The sequence below is a fragment of the Cervus canadensis genome, chromosome 5, assembly GCF_019320065.1.
Source record: "Cervus canadensis isolate Bull #8, Minnesota chromosome 5, ASM1932006v1, whole genome shotgun sequence".
NCBI classification, from domain to species: domain Eukaryota; kingdom Metazoa; phylum Chordata; class Mammalia; order Artiodactyla; family Cervidae; genus Cervus; species Cervus canadensis.
In genome coordinates this window covers 99,510,758-99,532,893 of record NC_057390.1, presented here as the reverse complement: position 1 = coordinate 99,532,893, position 22,136 = coordinate 99,510,758, and the positions used below count along the sequence as shown (strand labels likewise).

General features: G+C 60.8%; 1 protein-coding gene across 4 annotated transcripts in view; it reads left to right on the top strand.

Moving 5' to 3' along the window:
- VAV2 (vav guanine nucleotide exchange factor 2) overlaps positions 1-21,791 on the top strand; it is a 188,586-nt gene extending 166,795 nt beyond the window's left edge. Inside the window, exons 15-28 of one of the 4 annotated variants that reach the window (XM_043470122.1) lie at positions 2,689-2,798; positions 3,914-4,015; positions 4,375-4,463; positions 7,316-7,332; positions 8,134-8,155; positions 9,128-9,255; positions 10,442-10,516; positions 11,792-11,844; positions 13,119-13,235; positions 13,581-13,668; positions 14,880-15,003; positions 15,767-15,853; positions 16,787-16,941; positions 19,543-21,791. In XM_043470122.1, the coding sequence (XP_043326057.1) occupies positions 2,689-2,798; positions 3,914-4,015; positions 4,375-4,463; positions 7,316-7,332; positions 8,134-8,155; positions 9,128-9,255; positions 10,442-10,516; positions 11,792-11,844; positions 13,119-13,235; positions 13,581-13,668; positions 14,880-15,003; positions 15,767-15,853; positions 16,787-16,941; positions 19,543-19,590 (1,215 nt within the window). In that variant the 3' untranslated portion in view covers positions 19,591-21,791. Of the gene's footprint in view, positions 1-2,688; positions 2,799-3,913; positions 4,016-4,374; positions 4,464-7,315; positions 7,333-8,133; positions 8,156-9,127; positions 9,256-10,441; positions 10,517-11,791; positions 11,845-13,118; positions 13,236-13,580; positions 13,669-14,879; positions 15,004-15,766; positions 15,854-16,783; positions 16,942-19,542 lie in introns of all 4 variants that reach the window. The other 3 variants (XM_043470121.1, XM_043470124.1, XM_043470123.1) reach the window with 3 other exon arrangements.
- Positions 21,792-22,136: the final 345 nt, after the last annotated feature.

Genomic DNA, 22,136 nt, shown 5'->3' with positions numbered 1-22,136 from the left:
GCTGGCCTCTAGCCGCTCTGTCAGGCCCAGCACCTTCCTGGCCTCTCGTCTGAGTCTTTCCTGGGGTTGGGGCAGGGGCCCCAAATCCAGATCCCAGCTCCCCAGTGAGCATGCTGAGTGGGAGCCCTGCCCCAGGCCTCTGGTGGAGTCCAGCCTTAGATATTGGCAGCCTGGCTCCAGCCCCTGTGCTGGTGAAGCAAAGAGACACTCCTGCCCCTCCTCAGCCCTCCCTCTTTGGAGGAAGGTGCTGAATGGGTCTTGCTATGGCTTGTCAGACTCTGATGCCCAGCCAGGGGGCTGTGGGCTGGTGCAGGAAGGGCCATGACTGCTGGGGTGGGGCCATGACTGATGAAGGCGGGGCCATGGCACCTGGGGGTGGGGCCATGACTGATGAAGGTGGAGCCATGACTGATGAAGGCGGGGCCATGGCACCTGGGGGTGGGGCCATGACTGATGAAGGCGGGGCCATGACTGATGAAGGCGGGGCCATGACTGCTGGGGGTGGGGCCATGACTGATGAAGGAGGGGGGGCCATGACTGCTGGGGGCAGGGCTATGAGTGATGAAGAGGGGCCATGACTGATGGGGAGGGGCCATGAGTGATGAAGAGGGGCCATGACTGATGAAGGCAGGGCCATGACTGATGAAGAGGGGCCGTGACTGATGAAGAGGGGCCATGACTGCTGGGGGCGGGGCCATGGCTGATATAGAGGGGCCATGACTGATGGGGCGGGGCCATGACTGCTGGGGGCGTGGCCATGATTGCTAGGGGCGGGGCCATGACTGATGAAGAGGGGCCATGACTGACGGGGGCGGAGCCATGACGGATGAAGGCAGGGCCATGACTGCTGGGGGCGGGGCCATGATTGATGAAGAGGGGCCATGACTGCTGGGGAGGGGCCATGACTGATGAAGAGGGGCCATGACTGATAAAGGTGGGGCCATGACTGCTGGGGAGGGGCCATGACTGCTGGGGGCGTGGCCATGATTGCTGGGGGCGGGGCCATGACTGATGAAGGTGGGGCCATGACTGCTGGGGGCGGGGCCATGACGGATGAAGGCGGGGCCATGATTGATGAAGAGGGGCCGTGACTGCTGGGGAGGGGCCATGACTGATGAAGAGGGGCCATGACTGCTGGGGGCGGGGCCATGACTGCTGGGGGCGGGGCCATGACTGCTGCACTCAGTGCTGAGCACCTAGCAGGTGCAGCCCTGGGCTGGGTGGGGTGCAGGGAACCAAAGTGCTAAAGAGCCTGGACTCTCGAGCTGACAGGTAGAAAGCAGGAGCTCCTCCCAGGCTCAGGGCTGAGGATGCTGCCTGCTACTCTCCCTGAGTGCAGCCCGCCACCTTCCCCTCTGGGAGGAGGGCCTTGCCCTGGCTGCCCCGGCCCGGGGCACTTGGCGTGGGCTGTGTCCTGGGCTGTGGTCGCCCACGCGGGGCTGGGCCAGGCTCCTCGATGACCTCATCTCCCCTTTTCCTTTCCTCTCCTCATGCTGCCTAGTCTCATGGGAAGATGGTAAGCTCCTGGCGCCCTGCTGCTCACTGCCTTCCTGCCTCCAGGCCTGGTGCTGACAGTTCTTCCCTGAGCCCGGAGTGGGGCCTGGGGGCTCCGGGAGTGGGGTCTAGGGGCTCCGGGAGTGGGGTCTGGGGGCTCTGGGTGGGTCTGGGGGCTCCAGGAGTGGGCTCCAGCAGTGGTGTCTGGGGGCTCTGGGTAGGATCTGGGGGCTCCAGGAGTGGGGTCTGGGGGCTCCGGGAGTGGGATCTGGGGCTCTGGGGGGGGTCTGGGGGCTCCAGGAGTGGGCTCCAGCAGTGGTGTCTGGGGGCTCTGGGTAGGATCTGGGGGCTCCAGGAGTGGGGTCTGGGGGCTCCGGGAGTGGGATCTGGGGCTCTGGGGGTGGGTCTGGGGGCTCCGGGAGTGGGGTCTGGGGGCTCCGGGTGGGATCTTGGGGCTCTGGGGGTGGGGTCTGGGGGCTCCAGTGGTGGTGTCTGGGGACTCCGGGTGGGATCTGTATGCTCCGGGGGTGGTATCTGGGGGCTCCGGGAGTGGGTCTGGGGGCTCCGGGTGGGCCTGAGCCAGGCAAGCTTGTGGCATTCTCCTCGGCCTTGCCTCGGCCTCTGGCTTATGAGGCGACATGCGTTGGCGATCACAGATCTGCCCGCAGTTGAGGGCGTGAAGTGATGGCCCTGTCCCTGGATGGCACTTGGGTCCCTGGAGGTTGAGGGCGGGTGCTTTCAGAGCTGGGGCCTTTGTCTCCTCTCTGCCGTCTTCTCTTTCTTCTTTCTGTCTTGCCCTCTTTTCCTTTCCCCTCTAGCTTTCTGACACAAACGGGCTCATTTTTCCAAACCCTTCTTCCTCATTCCCTCTGGAGGCCCTGAGCGCTGGCCGGGCGTGGTGGTGGCCGAGGGCTGGGCAGGCTCCGCCAGCTTTGCTCCCATGGCCCATGGCTGCCTCTGCCTTTTTTTTGTTTGTTTTCTGTTGTTCTACATCAGACCAGTGAGTTTTCCTGGCATCACGTTTAGGGAGTGGAAGCGGCTGGGCCGCCATCCTGGAGGGGCCCTGGGACGTCTCGTTAGAGGGCATGTACACGTAAGCGTGTACATACAGACGCGTGTGCGTGTGCAGCCCAGCACGAGTGTGAGTGCATGCCTGCCCGCGCCTGTTCCAAGCGTGCTCCCGTCTCCCCGCAGTGGTCCTACGGCTTCTATCTCATTCACTTGCAAGGCAAGCAGGGCTTCCAGTTTTTCTGCAAGACAGAGGACATGAAGAGGAAATGGATGGAGCAGTTTGAGATGGCCATGTGAGTCCGCCCTGACAGGGCCGTGGGGGTGGCCGGCCCCCCGTGGGCTTCTCAGATGAGAGGTCCTTCCAGTGACCCGAGGCTCAGCCTGTCTCCGTTGCCCTGGGTGAAGCCAGTCCCCTCCCCCGGGTGGCATTCTTGATCCTTAATCTACCAGCAGCCGGAGGGTCTGCCCCCCAGAGCCCAGCCTCCCACACCTGTGTGGCTGGGCAGCGAGTGGCCAGGAACTGCCGTGATGCCGGAAGGACTCGTGGTGACCTGGGTCCTCGGGGCCTTCCAGGCTGTGGATGGTCACCTCTGGGGACAGCTCTGGAGCCGTTTCTCTGTGAAATCCAGGAGGAGCCCCAGTTGCCCCACAGAGAAAGCTGGTCATGGGGGTCCCCTGTCACATCCGACCTTGAGGCCAGGGGGCTGGGCCTGGGGCCTCCAGGCAGGTGCACTCACCTCCCCTCCTGGTGGAAGGGCGATGCTGGTTCTGGGGTTATTGGGAGGCTCAAACAGGGTCCCACGTGGGGCACATCGGAGAAGGTGGCAGCCAGGCGGTGGGCCCCGCGGCTTCCAGGGCTTGTAATTTTCTTCCCATATTCTGTTGTGAAAAACTTCAAGTATTTATCCAAAAACGTCGTGGTAAACACCTGGGCTCCTGCGTTCACATCTTGGGCTGCTCTCTGCCACACACTGTCCCCTGTCCCCCACCCCGCTTCCTGCCCTGGAGCCGTCTGCTGGTGGGGTGGGCTCGCTCTGGCGAATTGCAGACATGGGTGCAGTCCCCGCACTGTTTGAGGGGACCCATCGTGAGCTCACGATTCATTTAGATTTTTCCATCTCGGGCTCACTCACAGTGACATCCTTAGCGGCTTTGCTGAGTCATGACGAGGGATTGCCCCGGCCCACACCCAAGCCCTGTCCAGAGACAGCCCTTCACCGTCACCCTCAGAAACGTCTCGAAAGCCTCTGCTTGGACCCCCACCCTCCCTGGGGCGTCAGGGTCCCCGGGTAGGCCTGGGAGTTCTGGCAGCGCCCGGCTCCTGCGTCCTGGCCCCCTGACCCCCGGCTGATTCCAGGGTTCCCGTGTCAGTGGGGCTCAGGGAACCTGGCGCCCACTCTCCCTCCAGGTCAAACATCAAGCCCGACAAGGCCAACGCCAACCACCATAGCTTCCAGATGTACACGTTCGACAAGACCACCAACTGCAAGGCCTGCCGCATGTTCCTCAGGTGGGCGCCCTGCTCCCGGCCCCCGAGGGCGCTTGGGACTGCCCCGTCCTGCATTCGCAGCGCCCAGCGCCTTGAGGCCAGTGCTGCGCTGGGCCCCAGAGACCCGGGGGAGTGGCTCGTCTGTGTGAGCCCGGCCGGCCCGCGGTGCCTGGGATCCAGCGGGGAGGGGAGGCGGTTGTCCCGGGGGGCCCGTCACAGGCGCTGCAGAGCCAGGCCCGGACCGTCCAAGGGGAGGGCCGGTGCCAGGCTGTGCGTTTGGGCGGGGGTCCTGGGGGCTCAGGGGCTGGGCTGGCTGCTCGGGAGGGCGGAAGGCCAGGCGGGTCGGGGCTCATCTCGCCTCCTGCCCTCCCCTGGCGCAGGGGTACTTTCTACCAGGGTTACCTCTGCACCAAGTGTGGCGTCGGGGCGCACAAGGAGTGTCTGGAAGTGACCCCTCCCTGCAAGATCAGTGAGTACCGACCCCGCCCCGCCTGTGGGGCACGAGCCCCAGGGCCGGCCCACCCCTCACAGCGGCCTGCCCACCTTCTCCTTTCCTGCAGTGGTGGCCCCACGAGACAGGACCAGATGAGGAAACTGAGGCTCGGGGGGGCGGGGGGCATCTGCCCCTGGGCACACAGGCCCAGCCTGAGAACGGGCGGGGTCTCCACGGCCAAGCCCTCCTCCTAACCACACTCTTGCTGGCCCTTCTCTGCCTCTTGAATGCCTTCAATGCCTTCTGCCTTTTCTCTGACGCACTGCAGTTGTTTCAGACTCTAGACCCCCACCGGGCCCTGGGCAGAGAACGTCCTTGGCAGTTCGTGGAGATTTCCCTTCACAGAGGAACACCTTGGCCCCCGGCTCCCCTGCCCCATTTGTAGCTGGTTCCCCTGCATGCCCAGCATTTATTACACAAGGCTCCCCTTGGCCCCGGGCCCATTTGTCAGATGGGAAGGCTGAGGCTCCTCTGAGTCGTCTTTTTTTGGGGGATGAGCTGGGGGCGTGCCCAGCCTAGAGCAGCTGGATGGCAGCCGGAAGCCTCAGACAGTTCCCAAAGATTGCAGCCGCCGCCGTGGTCAGGGCTGGCCGTCCGTGGGCTCCAGGCTCAGGCCTGTGCTGAGCGTCAGCACCGCTCACAGTGCTTCACGTGGGCTGAGTAGCCCCCGCGGCCCCGTGAGACGGGGCGGCCACGCTGCCGTCCACGCCCGGGGGACCTGCGCTCAGAGAGGCCTGACGCGCTCCAGGTGGACGGGAGGACGTGCCAGGCCTGCTGATCACCCAACGCACCAGCGCCCAGAGCAGGGGAGTTTTCGTCAGTGCCGCATTTACTGCGACTGCTGGCCCAGCGCCCTGACCCGGGAGGAGGGTCCCACAGGTCAGCCTGGACCCCCTCGTCCCAACTGAGCCCGATGCCGCCCATTGTGGCCCAGCGGAGGTTCAGCAGCCCTGCTGCTCTGCTCCAGGCTGGAGGAAGCCGCCGGCCCCTCTGGCCCCAGAGAAGGAGGCTTTGCAGCTTTGCCAGTGGATACCGCCCTCTGGTGGCTGCGTGTCCTTCATGTCAAGAGACTGGATGGTTCATTTCTTTTGACTTTTTTTTTTCTGGTCTTGAAAGTAACATACTTATTTGTCAAAAATAATAGAGGGGCGAAAAAAAAAATAAGAGAAGAAATGGAATAAAGAAGAAAATAATTATCGATTATGAATGTATTAAGAGATAATCAAAGGTGGTATTTTGGCATATTCCCTAACTAGTTTTCTAAGTTTTAAATAATCTTTCTGTTTCTCTTTGCCTTCTGATTGTTAAATACCCACCTTCCATACAAAATGTGGAGGAAAGTAAACGAGATAAAAGCAAGTCGTGATCACACCAGGCAAAAACAACTGCTGATGGCCATCTCCTGCCTTCTTCCTTTTTTTGCAGACTCCCCCATTCCAATCCTTTTTAGGTTTTTGTGTTTTTCATATGTATAGCTGAGGGCTTCCCAAGTGGCACTAGTGGTAAAGAACCCGCCTGCCAATGCAGGAGATGTAAGAGACACGGGTTTGATCCCTGGGTTGAGAAGATCCCCTGGAGGAGGAGAAAATGGCAACCCACTCCAGTATTCTTGCCTGGAGAATCCCATGGTCAGAGGAGCCTGGAGGGCTACAGTCCACGGGGTCGCACAGAATTGGACACGACCGAAGTGACTTAGCACACACATACAGCTGAGGCCTCACCGGAGAGGCGATGGCATGTCTTTTGCAAGCTGACGTTGTCAGCATACTCCCCGCAACTCCGAGAGCCCCTGGTGGGCCCCTGGCTTTGTTTTAAGAGGTCGTGGTCCCCCCCAGGGCAGGTGCATGCCTCCCTCTCTTGTCTCTCTGCTCTGCCCCAGCCCCTCCTGCTTTATCTCCTCTGCACAGTCCAAGCTGCTTCCCTTCTGACCCACAACCCACGTGCTTATCTTTCCTCCTGGTCTCGGGCAACATTCCTCGGCCTCGTTGGCTCCACCTCTGGGCTGGGCAGGTTTACTCATCTGCTGCCCCTGCGGCCAGGATGTCCCAGGGAGATGCTGGACCCTCCCAGGGTGCGTCTCCCCAGGAAGCCTCCCCTGGGGGCACCAGCTGCTTGCCCGCATGGTGCCTGACGCCCCTAACCTCTGCTCTTCAGGGTCGGATTCCTGCGTCTGCCCAAGGCAGGCTGCGACCGTGAGTGTGAGGAGGTGTTGAAGGCCCGTCAGCCACACGTCAGCCGCTGTGGCGCTTGCTTTGTCCAGTGGTGGAGTTGGCCGCCCGGCTGGTCGGATGGCTGGGGCCCAGCCCGGCGCTGTGTCCTCGCCTAGGGTCACCCCAGGGCAGGCAGAAAGAATTTCTAGAATGTTCGCCTTCCATCTGACAAGCTGGTGTGCCCCGTGTGTGTGAACAGGCGGGCTGACGGAGTAGCTTGCCTCCTCCGTCTCTTGTCCCTTGCCCATGGCAGGCATCACTAGTCAACTGTCGAACTCTTCCCTTTGGGCCTGGCTTCCGCCCCGTGACTGGGGAGCTGCTGCCTTGGAGCAGAGCTGGTTCGTGCAGGAAGCCTGTTGGCCGTGGGGCCAGATACGCTGGGGGTGTTCTCCCATGGGCCCCCTGTAACCAGGGCTCAGAATTTGCCGTTAGAAGGAACTGAGGGATTTTCATGGCCACCAGCCGTGCGTGTCCATAATCCTTGTCTGAGCCCACGGGCCTTGCTGCGCCCCTTCTTGCACACTCGGGTGCCCCCAGCGGCTCTTGCCGTGAGGTGACAGACCTCCGGCCCACAGTGCTGGCCCCTTGCCCTCTGACCCCAGTGTGCTTTCTTTCCAGGTTCTCCTGCAGACCCGGTGAGTCCGCCAGACCGTTCCCTTCCCGCTGCCCTGCACCACACGCCGCCCTGTGCCCGGAGCCAGAAAGACCCAGCCATTCCAGCCCTCAGGCTCATGGGGCCAGGCCGGCTCGCAGGGCCCCCGTTGGTCACGAGGGCCCTTTGTTTTCCATTGTGGTCACCACAAAGAAACGGGTCCCCGGGCACGGCCTCCTGGGGCCCGCCAGCTCGTCCCCCGGCCCAGCTGCCACCCGTGCCGCCTGCCCGGGGTCCTGCTGGGGCTGTGGGTGCTCAGCTCCACGACAGGCGTCCACCCACCTCCCTCCTGTCCCCATTGATGTAGCGCCCTCTCTTGAGCCAAATCAGAGATGAGGTCGCTGAGTTCACTTATGGGGTGTGGACGTCATGTCTTTCCCTGGCCATGCGGTCCAGCACTTAGCAGGCTCTCACGTGGGGTGCAGAGACGCCCTCCAGGAGGAGCGAACACCCCACATTTACTGTGTGCAGCAAGACCTGTCCCAGATGAGGAGACAAGCCCCAGGCTCTGAGCGGGGATGCCCTGGGTGGGGTGGTCAGGGCAGGCTTCTGGAGGAGGTGGGAATTAATGGTCAGGGATGGGAGGGGGAAGAGGACAGATGTCCAGGGCTTCAGAGGGGCACCAAGTGGAGGGTGGAGGTCCCACGGGGAAATTGTCACAAGTCCCCGTGTGTGTCCAGGACGTGTCCCTGCCTTGAGCTCTGTCATTGGGTGTAGGGGGTGGGGGTTGCCCGTTGCTTGGGCAGCCTTCTGTCCTCACTGTCGTCTGTCCTTGCCCTCACAGGACGCCTCTGGAGCGGGGCCAGGTGAGTCTGGGACTTGGGCCTTCTCTGCTGTCGTCCTTGTCGGCGGTCACCCTGGGAGTCTGGGCCTGACCACGGCGGCTGCCGGCTTCGCCCCGAGTTCCCAGCTCCGGGCTCCCAGGGTCTGTGCGGCCTCTGGCCCCATCTCCCTCCCGCCTCCATGGCCTCCCCTGGGAGCCGTCTTAGTCTCTGACGACACAGCGCCAGGGGTGGGGACAGGGCCCAGCCTGCCCAGGGTCCCTTCAGCCCAGGGGAGACTCTGAGCTGCGGCCTGGCGACCCTGAGCGGAGCAGACATCTGTGCTGTCACACTCCCGTTTTCTCCCGTCCCCCTTGTCCTGGTTGCTCTGCCCTGGGCACAGGCAGAACTGAAAGCATCAGGAGCCCGAGCTGCAGACAGAGTCCAAGCCAATCATGAGAGCAGGAAACAAGAGACGCTCCCGCCTCCAGGGCACCAGGTGTCAGAACCAAACCTGGCAGACACGGCCCAGACGTGGCAGACACGGCCCACGCAAGGCTGGGCTGGTCAGAGCAGGGCTCGAGAGGCCCACAAGTTCTCCGGGGCGCAGTCGGGCCCCCGTGTCAGCCCAGAGGTGGCCGTGAGCAGCCGGGTGGCCTCGATTGGCCGCTGACCCCGCCCCCGTCTCTAACGGGAGGAATGCATGGTCTCCCGCTCCACGCGGCGCTCTGTCACAGATCCCAGGGTGTCTGGAGGAAGGCACATAAAGTGCTCTTTAAAAAGAGGTTACTGTTATGGAAATGATACCCTGAATCTGTTCATCACATAAATAGTTTATTGATAACTTACAATGTTTGACAAAGAGACATGGGAGTCTTAGGGGAAGAATTCAAGGAGGGATGCTACAGGGCCCCACCCACTTCTAAGAGCCCCAAGATGCCCAAGAAGGCCGGGGAAGCCAACGGCGCCTTGGGATGAAGTCACCAAACCAGGCCTCTCCTGCCCTGTCCTCCACAGGTCCTAAGATGGTGGCCGTGCAGAATTACCATGGCAACCCCGCTCCCCCCGGGAAGCCGGTGCTGACCTTCCAGACGGGCGATGTGATCGAGCTGCTGAGAGGCGACCCCGAGTCTCAGTGGTGGGAGGTGGGTCCCGGGAGGCTCTCACCCCCAGCTGCCCCCTCCTCACTCCCCAGGGCAGAAGTGGAGAGTCCTGCGTTTGCAGGCAGGGGTGGGTGTGGGTGCTAGACCATCAGACGGAGGGAAGAGGGCTGTTCGCAGGGCCTGGGCATCAGGGTGTCTGCTTTGACGTGGCAGGGGGAGCAACGTCCCCTCGCCAGAGACGCCGTCGTCGTCCGAGCCCTTTCCCCGCGGCCCCTGGCCTGGGCTGCGTCCTGTTCACCCAGGCCACGCCTCTCCCACCCTGCTTCCCAGCCCGCCCCAGTCCAGGCCAGCACCACCGTGCCCAGCGCTGGGGGGACAGCGTGTCCGAGGCCCCGCACAGCCATCCCCCAGGAGACACAGGTCCCCGTGATGGTCTGTGGTTCTGAGCCGAGAATCTTGCTGTTCCGGTTATAAGGCCGAGAAGGGGGGTGGGGTGGTCCGTGGGGCTCCTCTCCTGAGCCCCACCCCCGGGGGTCCACGGGGCCTCAGGGACGCAGGGCACTCACCCAGCCCGGGGACCAGGGTGACCTGCTCAGAACTGGCGCACGTGTTCACCAGTGTCCGAGTCCTGTTACTGGCGGCCTCGTCGTTGTGTGCGGTCCTTGTCACTGCATCCTTACTCACGGGCTCACTGCCCTAGGCCGTGCCTCGCGTGACTGCAGATTCGAGAGCTGAGTCAGTGGCTGCGGTCCGGTCTCTCCCACGCTGACCCCAGCCACCCACTGCCCCTCCTCTCCCTCAGGTGTCCCCAGGCCCGTGAGGTCTGGGTGGCCCTGCAGAGACTTGGCTGAAGGGAAGGTGGGGGCTGCTGGGGGGCCCTTGGGAGGGAGCGGGGAGAACAAGCCCCCGACCCCAGGTCCATGTTCCCCTGACGGCTTGGGAGGGGCCGGTGTGGATACGAGGAGACAGCAGCCAGGGGAGGGGCCCTGGTCTCAGCACCAAGCGAGTTTTACCCCTTCTCTGGGGCCTCAGTCCTTGTCTGGGAAGTGGGGTGTCCCCCCACCTTCCTGCCCAGAATGGCTCTGAGTTCAGCTAAGGTGACAACAGACAGGTGCTGTTGTCACAGGCTTCTCAGGGACTCCCCTCGTGCTCCTTGGGATAACCCCCTGCCTACCCCCAAAACTCACCAGGCCAGGCCCCGCGGGCCTGACCCTCTGTCCACCCTCAGGGTCGGCTGGTGCAGACCAGGAAGTCAGGCTACTTCCCCAGCTCGTCTGTGAAGCCCTGTCCTGTGGATGGAAGAGTGAGTACTTTTCACGGAAGCTTCTGGAGCGCGGGGCCAGGATGCCATGGGCGCCGAGAACGTCCTCCTCACTCAGGACGCCCTGGGCTTGTTCAGGCCATCACGAGCTGGCCTCAGAGCTGGGATGGGAGTCCAAGAGGCAGGTGTGCCCTCCTGGTGGGAGGACATGGCTGGTTTTAAAAATACTAAAATGGGCATCTCTGCAGCAGGCATCATGGACCAGAGACCAGCTGTCTGTCTTCAGCTTTTAGGGCCCTCATAGGTCTTCTCCCTCAAACCTGAAGATGCAGAGCTAGGGGTTGTGTTATTTAGAAAAGAAGCAATGTGGCATTTCTTTCATTTGAATGCTGTGGAGCAGATCCTGCTGCGTTACAAGAGGCATCAAGCTGTCAGCCTTGAATGAACGGCATCACCCCCCTGCCCCCGGGAAAAGACAGCTAGAACTGAGAGAATGAAACTTCTCCCAGAGTGGCAGGAGGCAGGTGCCTGGCTCCCGGGAACCCTGGTCCACCCACCGGGCCCTGCCTGGCCTCTGGTCCCACCCCACTGCCCAGCCTGCTGCTTTGGCGCGGGCCATTGCCCCAGTGAAGGAGAAAGCATTTTTGGACACGCCTTGCTGACAGGGCAAGGGGACCAGACAGCAGAGGAAGAAAATGCCGCTAACTCACTGAGTGGCCTGTGTGTGTTGCGGGAGGCACTTCCTAGCCCTGGGCCTCAGTTTCCCCATCTGTGTGGTGACTGGGGTGGGGTGGGGTGGGGACAGGTAGTCTGGCGTTTTTAGCCAGCCTGTGGTCCAGTGAGGGGGGCCGGGGGGAGGGCTCTGGCCAGAGAGGGCACGGCGTGGAGTCTGGAGAGCGGCACGGTTCACCTGCAGACGCAGCCCTCTGCCTGCAGACACACGACCGCCGGCCCAGTGCCCGCCCTTGGGGCCGTGGCCGTCTGCACCGGAGAACGGGAGGGTGGGGTGTGCTCCTGGCCACCGCTGAGAAGTCCCCGCAGCCTTCGGGGTGCTCTCCTCCTCCTAACAGTGCACTGGTCGTTGAGTGCTGTACGCTCAGTCATTCATTCAGTCAGTCATTCAGTCAAACCCACCAAGTCACTGCTTAGAGACCGTGCGTCCCAGCACCTCCCAGGCCAGTGGCTCTGGGTGAGAGTCCACAGACGTGCTGGGAGCCAGGGCTGGGCCCCCCGGCTCGCCGATGATAGGAAACCGCTGGTCCCCACGCTGTGGACAGTCCCCGGGGAGACACTGACCCCAGCGTTCTCTCCTGCCAGCCGCCCATCAGCCGGCCGCTGTCCCGGGAGATGGACTACACGGCATACCCCTGGTGAGTGGGTCAGCGGGGCCCCTTCGTGGTGGTGGTGTGGGGTCCCTGGCTGCCCCCGTGTCTCCAGGGTGGCTGCGCCCAGCTGCACGCAGCCCCCTTTCCCCTTCTCAGCTGTGGGTCGCTGGGAAACAGGGAGAATCTTCTCGACCCAGGCAGCTGTTTCCCCATCAACAAACAGATCATCAGGTTAGAACATTTAGGAGAATGAAACCTTTTTTAAATGAGGTCTTGCTTGAGTATAAAATATAGAAAAGGAGGTGTGAAAGTGTTAGTCACCCAGTTCTGTCCGACTCTTAGTGACCTCATGGACTGTAGCCGCCTGGCTCCTCTGTCCATGGATTCTCCAGGGAAGAAGACTGGAGTGGGTTGCCATTTCCTTCTCCAGGGGATCTTCCTGACCCAGGGATCAAACCCAGGTCTCTCGCATTGCAGGCAGACTCTTTACTGTCTGAGCCATATATTTAAGCCCAAAAGTTATAACTGTATTTGCTTATACAGTGCTTGATGAGAGAAGTGGGGCTGTTTGATGAATAAAATGTGAGCATGGATGTGGGAGGCATGAGTCTTAAATGCGGGTCGGCCTGGGGTCCAGCTTTTATCACTCCGCCTGCTGGCTCAGCGGCTCCCTGGGACCGGGGCTCAGCTCACCCGTGTCTCTGAGACCCCAGGGCCTGTTCCCTCCACTACATTGTTCACTGGATTTGAATGTGCAGAGTGGAGGGCTTGCCTGTGATTTTTCACTTGACGCACAGACCTTCAGTTTTCTAATGAATCCATTTACAGAAGTCCCAACTCAGCCCTACAGGGAGGTGCGAATGGGGTCAGGCTTTGCTCTGGAGAAGAGATGGGCTGGGGGTGGGCTTCATTTTCATAGAGATGGAGAGAAAAGCTTTCAGACACAAAAGATTAGGACACAAAAGGTTAGGACACAAAACAAGACCCTACGTGAGCAGTTTGTGTTTTTTCCTTCTTCCTAAACAGTAAGAATTTGGAAAGGAAATTTTGATCTACTGCCTCTTCCCTGAATGCCTCTTGCAGACCCTGGGTTCTGGAGGGTGAGACCCAGGTGGACTGGCTGGGTCTGGGTCCTTACGTCGACCCTGCGTGCTGGCACGCAGATGCCCCGCCCCTGTCTCCTCTGGGCCCCGCCCACCCTTCGCCCCGCCTCCCGGGGCGTGGCCTCGCTTCCCAATAGGCTCTTAAGCAGGTTAGAGCCTGGCTGGTTGTCCTTCAGGCCACGTGTACACACGGCTCTGTCTCCTCCTCTGTTCCAGGTTTGCCGGGAATATGGAGAGGCAGCAGACCGACAACCTGCTCAAATCCCACGCCAGCGGGACCTACCTAATCAGGGAGCGGCCGGCGGAGGCCGAGCGCTTTGCCATAAGCATCAAGTACGTGCAGGCAGGGAGGAGGACGCGGGGAGGGGGACGTCCCCAGTGCGGACAGCAAGCAGCATCTGGGATGGACGTCTCCACAGGGCTGCGGGGAAGACAGGTGTGGGACTCTGGGGCCCGAGGCCTTGGCTGACCCGGGAGTCTGGGCTTCGGACAGACCAGGTGGCCTGCTGGATGGATGCACAGACAGTTGGAGGCAGGCCCAGGCTGGGGTGGGAGCAGGAGGTGTGGACCGAGGGTCAGGGTCTTTGCTCCAGCACATGTGCAATAAGCCCGGAGCCCTGCGGGGTGGGGGCTGAATTGGCCTGCATAGTGACCACTGCGCCCGTGTGCTTGGCCTAGGTTCAACGACGAGGTGAAGCACATCAAGGTGGTGGAGAAAGACAGCTGGGTCCACATCACAGAAGCCAAGAAGTTTGAAAGCCTCTTGGTACGTGGTCCTGGGGGGCTCCCACTGGCCCGTCCCCGAAGGTGGGAGGAGGGTCCAGGTCTCCCAGTGAGGCCACACCGAGGAGGAGCAGCCCCCCACAGCCACTCCTGCAGGCCAGGCTCCCAGTGGGAGAGCCCAGCAAACGTCCCCCTCCTCTGGGCTAGGGGCCGCTCTTCTGCAGTCCCGGGTGGTGGGGGGAGTGTTCCCAGTGTGAGAAAGATCCGGGAAAGCTGGTCTGTAAGGCACCTTGGGACAGGTAAGGCCGCTCCCAGGTCAGGACCTCTATCCCCCAAACCCTGAGGTGGACAGCAGGGTCACTGGCATCCCACAGCCCATTCACGCCAAGCCTCTGCCGGAGCTGGAAACCAAGGCCCAAGGAGGCTGCATCCAAGTCTGGCTGCTGGCCGGACTCACGCACACAGGGCTTCCAGTGCCTGCCCCTGCCTTGCCCAGAACTGTCCCGGCCCAGCCAGAAAGCCATGAATACATGAGCTGCCCTCCTTAAGATGATTTAAAGTTAGACCCAGTGTTTCTTTGCTCAGTCACACGTGCTGCGTGTGTGGAGACCGTCTGACCAGAGCCCGTGGGCTCTCAGACGTCCCACTGTGGCCGCAGAAAAGTACACAGTAAGAGAGAAAATGCCCACAGCGTGCCCCCAACCCTGACGCTCTTGTTTCAGGATGAGTCCCCACTGCCTGGAGTGGAGCCCAGGTGTGGTTTATGGGTTCCTTTTTCAGACAATGCCACTGTTCACACGGGACCCAACCTTAGTTTACCTCTGGGCACAGTGAACACGTGCCGGGGGACGGCCCTCTCTCTCCCTGCCCCGCTGTAGCCGCGTGGCACTCGGTCACGTGGATACGCTGTGGATTCTAGAAGCACTTCCCTGCTGCTCGGTGGGTGGGGGGGTCTGATTTTTTCCTACTGTGAAGAGTGTTGCAGGGCGCGTCTGTGGCCATCAGTCCTGGCCTTCTTCCCTGGATCTGCCTTTAGAAATGTTTGGGAGAGAAATTACAGGATCGAAAGTCTTCGCCATACTGACCCGCGTCCCGCCCCCTGTCTGGGAGCTGGGGTCAGGGGCGGCTAGGAGGAGGGGTAGTTCCCCAGAGTCGAGGAGACAGTCCTCTGTGAGAACCTGAGGCGGGGGCGGGGGCGGGGCGCCCGGGAGGACTGCCTGGAGGCGGAGGCAGCAGTGCCTGTGCACCCCGCAGGAGCTGGTGGAGTATTACCAGTGCCACTCGCTCAAGGAGAGCTTCAAGCAGCTGGACACCACACTCAAGTACCCCTACAAGGCACGGGAACGCACAGCCTCCAGGGCCTCCAGCCGCTCCCCAGGTAACGCCCCTTCCAGGAAGGCTTCTGGTGGGCCTCCCTGACCTAGACCCCAGCCCCTTCCTGATTCCCGCCCCTGGGAGTGGTGGCCCAGGTCCCCCAGCTCCTCACCACCACCCTGCCAAGCCAGGGTCCCCGGGCAGCCCCGTGTGACCAGTCGGGGGTGCCAGCTCTGAGTTCCTGCTCCAACTTTGGTGCCTCTGCCTGGACATCAGCGTGGGGAGGGAGCCGGGCAGGTCCCTTCGTCCCCAGATCCATCCCTGTGGCCCAGCATTCCCCCTGCCCAGGGACCCCGGCTGCCAGGGAGCCAGAGCTGGGACCTCGACTTGGGGACGGGGCCGCCCGGCACACACTGGGGCCAGCTGGAGAGACGGGAAAGGTGGGCCCGGGGCTCGGTCTTGGAGCCACCCCGCTTCGTCCCGCTGCAGGGTCTCGTAGGGCCACAGGGCCCACCCGGGCAGAGCAGGCCAGAGAGGAAGCCGGGCCTTTAGTGAGTGCCTCTGAGTGCAGGCGCGGGGCTGGGCTCTCTGCACATGTCCTTCCCTGCGTCCCCGCTCGAGCCCGCCCGCCGGGAGGAGGTGGTCCAGGACACAGGTGCCCGGGGCGTGGGCGAGGGCAGCTGTGCCCGTGCCCAGGTGAGCCTCAAGGCTCCAGCTGCCCCCCTGCCCTCCTGGTGCCCTGGGCAGGGCCCCCCACCCCCGCTGCCTGTGACTGCGCGTGGATGCCCCCAGCCCCGCCTTTCACCTTCTCTCTCGCCTCTTTGCAGCTTCCTGCGCTTCCTACAACTTTTCTTTTCTCAGTCCTCAGGGCCTCGGCCTTGCTTCTCAGGGCTCCTCCGCGCCCTTCTGGTCAGGTACCGCTGCTGCTCGGGGGCGTGGGGGGCCCGGCCTGCCGCCAGCTGCCCGCCGGCCCACAGCCCCGGCCTGACCGTGTCCACAGCCGCTGCAGCCGGGGCGGGGCGGGGCAGGTGGACGCTGGCGGGGGTGGGAGGGGGGCGGCTGCCGCTCCTGTGGACACCGTCGGGCTCGGCCCTGCCCTCGCCTTTGAATGGCTCAGGCCCGTGACCCCTCCCCAGCTCATCAGCCACTGCCCCCTACTGCTTCCTGGGAGCTTGGCCTCTGGTAGCAGCAAACGGCCCGGCGGCCCCCTTGAGGAAGGTGGGAGCAGCCCCGGGGTGGGTTCCGCTTGGCAATACTAAGGAGGACTTGTGGGACTGGGTGCAGGGGTACAGTCTCGACTGGCCCTGACTGCACGGCCCACTGCTGCCAGAGTCAGAGCCCACCCCAGCAGCTGTTTATGCAAACCCCCCCACACCCCGCATCATGTCCATTACCACCTGTCCGTCAGGACGTCTGGGTCCCGGGCCACGCTGGTCCAGCCCGGTTTCCAGTTCCAGTGGAACTGGGGACATGAGGGAGATTGGAAACCAGTGCCCTGGGTCCATTTACAGGCCCTTTGTCAGGGTGAAGGCTGGGGACTAGGCAGCAGTCACCCTGCGGCCCACTCATTGTGTGTTGCCCAGACACTGTCCATGTGGGAAGGCCCTTAGGGAGCTGTGATGGCCCCCAGAGCAGGTGGTGAAGCTCGGGCCCCAGCCCGGTGGAGCTCACATGGCCCACAACTGCAGGCTGGGGCACCCACAGAGGATCAAGGGGCCCTGGGATTGGAGCCTGGTCTGTCCCTCTGTGGGCACAAGGCTAGGCCCCAGGGGAGAGACCCAGCTCAACCTGAGGACCCCCCCGGAGGCCCCGACGTCACGTGTGATGCCGCCCGTCTCCCCCAGCAGTGTTTACACCCCGTGTCATCGGCACGGCCGTGGCCAGGTACAACTTCGCCGCCCGCGACTTGCGGGAGCTCTCACTGCGGGAAGGTGACGTGGTGAAGATATACAGTCGCATCGGCGGGGACCAGGGCTGGTGGAAGGGCGAGACCAACGGCCGGGTGAGTGGATTGGCCTGGTCCCCGGCCCCTGGCGCCAGCCAGAGACCCCACCTCACTCTGGGGCTTGGGGAGGTGGGGCTCCGGCTGACACCAACCACCACTCTGCCCCGACCCTGTGCCCTCTGACCTCGCCCGGAAGACTCAGCGTCCACAGGCTCCGTGAGCTAGGGTCAGATTGTGAGGAAGCGACTTCCTGGCTCAGCTCTGGACCCTGGCCTGTCTGACCCTGTGTCTGTACTCAGGCCTGTTCTGGGGGCCACTGTGGCGAAGGTGGCGACACTTGCTTGTGCCCGACCCTCTTTGCAGGCAGGTTGCCTCAGGCCTGAGAGCAGAGCCTGGGTGCCCTTGCTGGGTTCCTGCCATTCCTTAGGGCTCCGTTTACACCTTGGTGATACGGGAAGGGATGCGTCGTAGCCCCACCCAGCCTGCAATTCTACGACCCGTGGCTCCTTATCCCAGCACCCTGTCTGGCCTCCCTGGCTTTGACCGGTTCCATTGGCAGTCACCCAACAGGGTACCTGAGCTCCACAAACCACTGATTAGGAAACGTCCAGCTTTTGGGGGGCTGCAGCTGCCCATAGACGTGGCCAGACTTGGCTCCCATCACTCACCATTCCACTACCAGGTGTAGGAAATTGGTCTGCCTTCACCTGGCATGTTGTCTGCCCTTGGAGACCCTCACGTATGACCCTGTTTTCATCTGACAGCCCTTCAGAAGTATGAGGCCGCTGAGTCCTAGGCAGTTGACCTAGAGGGCTGGGACCACTAGCTCTCAAAGTGTCAAGAGGCATCTGGAGCTTCATAAGCACACCCCTGGGCCTTCACTTGATTACTTGGTTCAGGTGATATCTGCCAAGGTTCTCCACTATAAATGTGCTGTAATTAATAATTAATGTTCAGGGTAATACTTTGAAATCAGATAAGTAGCCTATTCCTCATCAAACTTTCACCTGTTTATTTTATCATTCATTAATTAATTTTGCCTATTCAGTTATTTCTATCATGGTAGGAAATAGTGACTTTCTATCTTTTCTTTTACACTTCTTGGTGGGCATGCTACTGAAAGAAAAAGCTTGCTCTTCTCCACTTGGCCATTCCCCGCCCCAATAGTCAGTCCTCTGTCCACCAAGACCTGCTTCCATTCTGTGAGGCATTGTACTGAGTTCATTTTTGCAGAGTATTTTTACTGTAACTGGAATTCTAGGCTGGCAGCTCCTATTTCTGCACTTTGCGGTTGTCTTTCCATCGTCCCCAGTCTGCCATCATTTCTGTGTAAAAGTCTGTCAACATTCTTACTGTGGTTCCTTTAAGAAACGGGGCTCCGTGTGAAAAAAAAAAAAAAAACACCTCTGCTTTGCTTCAGTTTTACCAGAATGTGCCAATGGATGTTTTTTTCCTTTTTGTCTGTATTTACTGTTTGAGATGTACGGGGCTTTTTTGAATGTGTGGCTTTATGTTCTTCATCTGTTTGGGAAATTTCTTCAGATACTGCGTCTGCTCCGTTTTCTCTCTTTTCTCTTTCTGGGGCTCTGTTCACGAGTCTTTTCCACCCTGTTGTTGTTCAGCCGCAAAGTCGTGTCTGACTCTCTGCGGCCCCATGGACGGCAGCACACCAGCCCCCGAGGCCCGAATGTTATTCATGCCGTTTCATGTGTTTTCCATCCATTTTCTCTGGTTTTCCATCTCATTACTTCTTGTTGACAGATCTTCCATGTCTTCCGTTTTGTCCATTCTGCTCTTGATTTCAGTCATTATGTTTCTCGGTTCTAGGATTTCTGTTTGGTTTCTGATTTCAGTTCTCTGGTAAGATTTTCTGCTTCTTCATCAGTTTTCTGAAGCAGACAAGTGGGGGTTACTTATATTTCCTCATGGACGACCCCAGTGCCTGTGTTCCCTGTAGATTTGTTTCTGCTGCCTGCATTTTATCTTAGTTTCCGTCACTTGGGCCTGATTAAATTCCAGGCTAGTGCATAAAGCACTGCAGAGGCTCCGGATGGATGCTGCTTCCCTCTGGAGAGGAGTTACTTTTTTTGTTGCTGGAAGTTAGCTGGTGGGCAGGTGGTCTCGAACGGCTCAGGGCTGGTGCGTTTCAGGGTCCACCCTACTCCTGGGCCCTGGCTCCACCAGGTTTACTGCCTCTTCTCCAGCGCCTGTCTCGGGACAGGCCTGCCTTAGAACAACAGCCTTTTAAAGAATCCCCCATCTCCACGAGCCTCCACTCACCCTCATCCTCCACACACACTTCCCGATAGCTTCCCTGATTGCTCAGTTGGTAAAGAATCCACCTGCAATTCAGGAGACCCCGGTTCAATTCCTGGGTCGGGAAGATCCTCTGGAGAAGGGATAGGAAACCCACTTCAGTATTCTTGGGCTTCCCCTGTGGCTGAGCAGGTAAAGTATCCACCTGCAAGGCAGGAGACCTGGGTTTGATCCCTGGGTTGGGAAGATCCCCTGGAGAAGGGAAAGGCCACCCACTGCAGTGTTCTGGCCTGGAGAATTCCATGGACTGTAGAGTGCATGGGGTCACAAAGGGTCGGACACGACTGAGCGACTCTCACTTTTTTCACACAAACACTCACCAGCGTCTGACGTTGTTTTCAGATTGGCTGGTTTCCTTCAACATATGTAGAAGAGGAGGGAGTCCAGTGACAGCGAGACCACAGACAGGACTCGCGGATTTTCTCGGAAGAGTTGCTCCAGTGGTGACATCTGTCTCTAGCTCTGCAACCCAAGAGGGAAAATGCCTGCCAACCTTGCAGTCTTCGACAGCCCGTGGGGATGGGGAGGGGGTTCAGAATCCTACATGTGATCTGTCCTGCCATCAGTCTTCCCCTGGTGGCCTGTCCTGGGTACACGCTGCTTGTACATAGAGGAAATCTGGGCCAGCCCTGGGTGCCAAGGAGAGGGAGTGCCCGTGGGTGGCATCCTGAGCCCGGCTCTGGGTGACAGCTGAGGCCAGAGCTCACCTTGTCCCTGTCCTGTCAAGATGGCCTTCAGGAGCCTGGGTTTGAAAAGCAGGTGCCGTCCAGGGAGGGCTGGGCACCGCGGAGGGGACCTTCCCCTGGCCCCTTCCTTTCAGCCTCTGGACCCTCAGCCCTCCTGCATCCCGCTGCTCCCAGGGGGAGCTTCAGGCCTTGAGAGGCAGAAGGGGCCAGAGCAGGCCGCTGTGCCTGGGGACAGAAGGGGGCATCACCAGGGCCTGTGCAGCCCCCCAGGCTCCCCCGCCCCTCTGCACTGGGGGTGTGCAGAGACCCCAAGGAGGCCCCCCTCTCTCAGGCGAGAGCCTGAGGAACGATGAAGCTGCCAACCCTGCTCCCCAGTCAGAGGTACTGTCTGCCCGGAGTCCTTGGTGTGTCTGTCTGTCCTGCTGCCAGCTGGATACGTGGTTTAGAAACGCTGATGAGGGCGGGAAGCAAACGGAGTTTTCCGCTCACTTGGGCTCTGCTGCTCACAGCCCTCTCCAGAAGGACGCGCCCCCCCACCCCCCACTCGCGAGCAGGTGGGGGCCCTCTGTGTCTCCCACGTCCTGCCAGGTGGCCACTGAGAGTCTGCCCAACCTTTGCACACATGTTGGTTCTAGCTCTTGGCAAGTCTTCCAAGACTCCTGCAGCCCATGAAACAGGGCCTGTGGCCAGCCCTTAATAAGTGCTCTTGGTGGGTGGCTCCACCCCCTGGACTTCACCTCCTCACTCCTCCTGGCCCTTGACCTCTGGCTGGCTTGGCCAGTCCCCATTCTCTCAGCTCAGACGTTGTGTGAGTCCCAGCAATGCTGTCTCCTCCCAGCTCTGTGTCAAAGCTGCTGCTGCAACCTGGGCTTCCTGGATCCCCTTTTCCCAGGGCTCAGATGCACACGGTCAGCCGTCGCCGAGGCTGGGCCCTGCTGGGGTGGGTGCTGGTGGCCACGCTGCACCCAGGGGCACCTCAGAGGTCAGCCTCATGATCTCCAGGCTCGGCTTACGCCGCAGCCTTCTGGCTTGGGGAGGAGGTGGGGAGGGGTCTCAGAGGGCGTGTAGCAAGCAGGAGGCAGAAGGCAGCCAGCAGAGGCTTTGGGAGTGAGGGTGACAGGATTGTGTCTGGGGTGGTGGGCAAGGCGGGGGGGCGGGGAGGAAGAATTTTCCACGGAGAGAGCAGACCCGAAACTTGTCGTCAGGGCGCACCCAGCACTTTGCATGTGGCCTCTGCTCCGCCGGCCCAGCTGCCCGGCCGCGACGGGAGGGGAGGGAGCCAGCTGCCCTGTTGTGTTTACAGTCGTCAGAAGGGTTTTGGTTTTCGTCGTTGTTTTTGTTGGGGTTTGGTTTGGTTTTGTTTCGTTTCATTTCATTTTTTTTTTTGGTTTGGCTTGTTTATTTTTAAGAGGGGTTAAAAAAAAAGTTTGTAATTATTTCCTCCAAAGCTCCCATTATATGTCTGTGAATAATAAGGAAGAGATTTTATAATAGCAGAAAATAATGTGTATTTGGAGGTCATCATGCAACAAGGTGTGGCGGGAACGGAGGTCACTGAGAAAACCCCGCGTGGAAGCCTGGTTCTTGTGACTGTTCTGCTTTGTTTATGTTCGTCTGGAGGCTCGTCTCCGTTGGGTTAGTTTTCGCACTGCTGGCAGCAGGGAGGGAGGAGGGCGCAGGCTGGGATGCGGGTGGTTTCGGCATGACACGGACAGCCTCTGGGGGGACTTCGGAGCTGGGACCTGAGATTAGCTGTGAACCCTTAGGAGCCCGATGCATGCAGGTCAGGGGTCTGAGGGTCCTGCCACTGGCGGTGACCCCACACAGAACACAGACTGTACATTTGCCAATAGGTTTTTTCAGACCACGGTTTCTACTGCAAATAAACCTGAGTTCTTTTCTGCAGGAGTGGCTGGCCTTTTGTACTGGGGAGGAGGGCGTGGCTGGATTCCTCTGTCTCTGTCCAGAAGGTTCTACCCATCTGGATACTGTTGGCCCAGGGGTGGTGGCCTGGGTCAGACGTGGGCCTTGGGGTCACTTGGCCTTAGGCACAGGCTGGGGGTCTGTCTGGAGGGAAAATGATGCCAGGCCACCAACCAGGTGTCTCCAGGCTGGCCGAGGTCACAGGTTTCCTGTGCAGCGTCCTGTGACCACCCCCCAGCAGCTCTCAGAGGCGGCCATCTCTTCCTCTGTTTGGATGGGATGCAACCCCCAGCCCTGCTACCTGGGCATGTCCTTCACCTCCTGAGC